Genomic DNA, 3,965 nt, shown 5'->3' on the forward strand with positions numbered 1-3,965 from the left:
ACAGATGCCCGAGACTTTGGGCGATTCTTTCTGCAGGCCTGTGAGGGCGGGATAGGCATTCTCTCTCCTGGAAAAAGTTAATGATGCGGTGCTTTTAAAAAAGGACCTGGCATAGTCAGATGTTCCCTTTTTCAAACGGCTGATTTTCGATCTTAAAGAGAAGTCTTAGAACTTATCCCCATGTCATTTCTCGGCTAAGGGACACATTTGAGGTCGCGTGGACAGCTGAGAGTAGGCCTTGGTCTTATGTTCCAAGCGCAGGGTTTTTCTCATCCCATGAGATTCTGCCATTGCACGTTATAGAGCTTACCCCCTCTGTTGTGGAATTCATAAAATGCTATTAATCCACATGCGTTTTATTTTGTAGGGAGAAGAAACTGACTAAATGAATAACATGAAGTCCAATAGAATCCTACTTTTTATCATTTCAATTCAGGGGAGTAAAAGTAAATCATTGCTATCTTTCCCTGGTGATTTCTTGTGTTTTACTACTTGAAACACCCAGCTTTTCTAATACTCATGATGTCTGTAGGGAAATCCTCAAAAAAAAGACCTCGTAGAAGTTTATCGAGTAGCAAAACTAAAAAAAATGAATCTAACTCTATTATTGCGTTTTTTAACAACGTACCGCCTGTTAAACTTGCCTGCCCCATTTGTAGTAAAATGGTGCCAAGATACGACCTAAACCGTCACCTTGATGAAATGTGTGCTAACAACGGTGACATCACTCCAGCTGACCCTGGGCATGTTGACTTAAGTTCAAATGTGTCCACAGTAGATTTGACCAATATTGCCTTAGAAGATGTAACGCCAGAGAAGTCGTCACCATCAAAGATCAATTTAACCCCTGGCCAAAGTGATGCAGCAAAAATGGGCATAAAACAGCAGACCAGCCCGTATTTTAAGAGTAGTGATGACGCAGTGTGCAGAAATCAAGATGGGCTGAGACATCATAATGTGAAAGTCATCCCTCTGGGAAGCCTGTCATCTAAATTGTCCAGAAGATACATAAAGGCTAAAAGATCAATAGATAAGAATGAGGGATTCGCCAATCAGAGTCCACAGAGTTTCTCGTCCACAGGGGTTAGGAGCCTGGTGGATCAGTGTTCAGAGATGGAAGGCCAGGATCAGCTTTTGGAGCATAGTTCTCAAAAGGAAAACATGTTTGCCTGTAATTCTCTGGAGGAACCAAGCACTCCCGAACATATTGTGGGAGGCTCTACAATAATGGAAGCTGAAGGCCTAACGGCTGCACAGGAATGTGGGAGATCAACTCTCACCCCCACCTTCTCAGATAATGCTCCCGCGTTACCTTCACCAGATTTAACTCTTGGGCATAAATTAAAGTCTGCTTCAGAGCACCATCTTGCAAAGCAGGAGAGTATCAAAGGAACAGATGATAAAGGTGTTGAAAACTGTGAAGCAGGTGATTGTGAAGAGGTAAAAATGACTTTTGTTTCACAAGCTCCAACCCAGTCATCACATTGGGAGGCAAAATCTCATAATTCTACACACGATGCTTCTATATGGAGTGACAGCCAAGCACTTCCTCCAGAAGGTGACAGTCGCTCAAAGAATGAAAGCACTGACCGAATTCCTTTGGAGCAGGGGTCAAGCTGTGATGTTTCCCGTGTAACAAGTCCAGCACCACCGGACCATCCTTACTACCTTCGGAGTTTCCTTGTGGTGCTGAAAGCCGTGTTTGAGAATGAAGAAGACAGGATGCTCTTTGATGAGCACGAGAAGGGCGTTATAACTAAATTTCATCAATTATCAGGTATCTTGAACCTGTTTGCTTTCGAGGCTTTGTTTCCTCTTTGCTGCCCTGATTTGGTCTGAGATGTGATAGGCAGAAATCTCATGACCACAAGCAGTCAGTGTGGTTTTGGGAGTCCCCTGGGAGTACTCATGGGAACCACAGCCAATGAGAGTTCATCTAGAGAAAGATATGCCTGTAAAAGAGACAAGATTTTTCGGCCTGGTGATGTCTGCTTCTGCAGTATCATCCTTACAAGCTGTACTTTGGTTGTATTGGAAGCAGCTCTTTGTCCTGCTTTTGTATATTTGATGGTTGTAAAACAACCTTTCCCAGATTAGAAAAAAAAAATACAGTGTGATTTAGGAAAGTGTACTTTGCATTTCGGGCACGTAATCAAGCTGAGTGTTAGGTGGTTTTGTTGTTTTTGCAGGCCATTTCCTCAAAAATGAAAATAAAATACAGGGAAAAAACAAACCAAGGTATACTCAGGCATATTTTTTTCCTCCAACAATATTTTAGTTGCCTGGACTCTGCCTTTTAAAGTCAGGGTGTGCAGGAAGTGGAAACTTTCAAGCTAAATTGGTACATTAAAAACGTTTTTGGTCTTTTTTTTTTCTTTTCTTTTTAAATTTTGTAAATTAGTACGTTTAAAAACATGCCTCATTTCCTTGGCAGCCGGCGGTGGCTCTGAGCCAATAGCGCAGGTTTGGAGCAAGAGCGCCCCCACACCCCCCCTAAGGCCATGCTGACCTCTAGTAATAGTAGCAGGCCTGAGTCCCAGTGGAGTAAAAAAAAGAAATCCTGAGTGTTACCAATAATGGTTAAGAGAAAGGCTTCGGTTTTACACTCATACAGGGAAACTATGGCTCTGCTTGTGTTACTTTTTAACACGTGGGTGATAGTTCTCTGCACAGTTCTTTTTTTTTTAACATATTAAAAAAATTTGTTTCTTTTCTTTTTTATAAATTTATTTTTGGTTGCATTGGGTCTTCGTTGCTTCGCGTAGGCTTTCTCTAGTTGCGGCGAACGGGGATTACTGTTCATTGCCGTGCGCGGGCTTCTTATTGCGGTGGTTTCTCTTGTTGCAGAGCACAGGCTCTAGGTGCGTGGGCTTCAGCAGTTGTGGCTTGCGGGCTCAGCAGTTGTGGCGCACGGGCTTAGTTGCTCCGCGGCATGTGGGATCCTCCCGGACCAGGGCTCGAACCCACGTCCCCTGCATTAGCAGGCGGATTCTTAACCACTGTGCCACCAGGGAAGCCCTTTGCACAGTTTATAAAGTGTCCACACAGCTTCCATCTCTACTTGCACTGGCCTCCCCCGATGTGGGTGTGAATGACCCCCACTGACTGTCGTATCCAGGGTGGTCACAGATCTTTGGTTGGATGCTGCTTGCATTCGTGTGAGCAATTGTTTGAATAGCTGGTGGCCCCTGGCTTCAGTATGACTGAGAAGTAGGAGCAGTTTCCTAATGTAAGTGCTGCAGATTCTTGTGGCTTGCTCTCCACAGAGAACCATCTGCAGTGTCTCTGTTGTGAAAATAACTACTGCAAGTCGATTTTGCCTCTTTAAAGAAAAAAGGGAAATATTGAAGATGTAACAAATACAGTCATACCATTTTATTTTATTTTTAAAAATTTTCAGCTGCGCCATGCAGCATACAGGATCTTAGTTCCCATGTCTCTGTTGTAAAAATAACTACTGCAAGTCGATTTTGCCTCTTTAAAGAACAAAGGGAAATAAATATTGAAGATGTAACAAATACAGTCATACCATTTTATTTTATTTTTAAAAATTTTCAGCTGCGCCATGCAGCATACAGGATCTTAGTTCCCCGACCAGGGATCGAATCCACGCCCCCTGCAGTGGAAGTGTGGAGTCTTAACCACTGGACCGCCAGGGAAGTCCCCATACCATTTTAGAGTTAGAAATTTAAAGATAATTTGGGTAATAGGAAAACTTGAGACCAAATTAATTAAATAGCTTGGTGGAGATCTGCCTTAGAGATGGCCACCCCACCAAAGCTAGACTTTTTTTGGAAAATTCTTTTCAGATGATTTTCAGCCAAAAATAGAATAATGCATATTAAACCGAAAGGAGAGAATAAAATAACGGGAACCCTGGGGGGTTTCTCTTGAGGGAGTAGAAATGTTGGCTAGAAAGTGGGGAACCCGGGTCGTAGGTTTTTTTTTTTTTTTTTTTTTTTTTT

At 42.7% G+C, this 3,965-nt stretch overlaps 1 protein-coding gene across 2 annotated transcripts in view; it reads left to right on the forward strand.

The window, feature by feature from the left end:
- FAN1 (FANCD2 and FANCI associated nuclease 1) overlaps positions 1 to 3,965 on the forward strand; it is a 29,263-nt gene that overhangs the window by 427 nt on the left and 24,871 nt on the right. For both annotated transcript variants that reach the window (XM_024742738.1, XM_024742740.1), the window contains exon 2: positions 368 to 1,777. In XM_024742738.1, coding sequence (XP_024598506.1) covers positions 520 to 1,777 — 1,258 coding nt within the window. In that variant the 5' untranslated portion in view covers positions 368 to 519. The remainder of the gene's footprint in view (positions 1 to 367; positions 1,778 to 3,965) is intronic.

The sequence above is a fragment of the Neophocaena asiaeorientalis genome, unplaced genomic scaffold, assembly GCF_003031525.2.
Source record: "Neophocaena asiaeorientalis asiaeorientalis breed wild unplaced genomic scaffold, Neophocaena_asiaeorientalis_V1.1 scaffold155, whole genome shotgun sequence".
NCBI classification, from domain to species: Eukaryota; Metazoa; Chordata; class Mammalia; order Artiodactyla; family Phocoenidae; genus Neophocaena; species Neophocaena asiaeorientalis.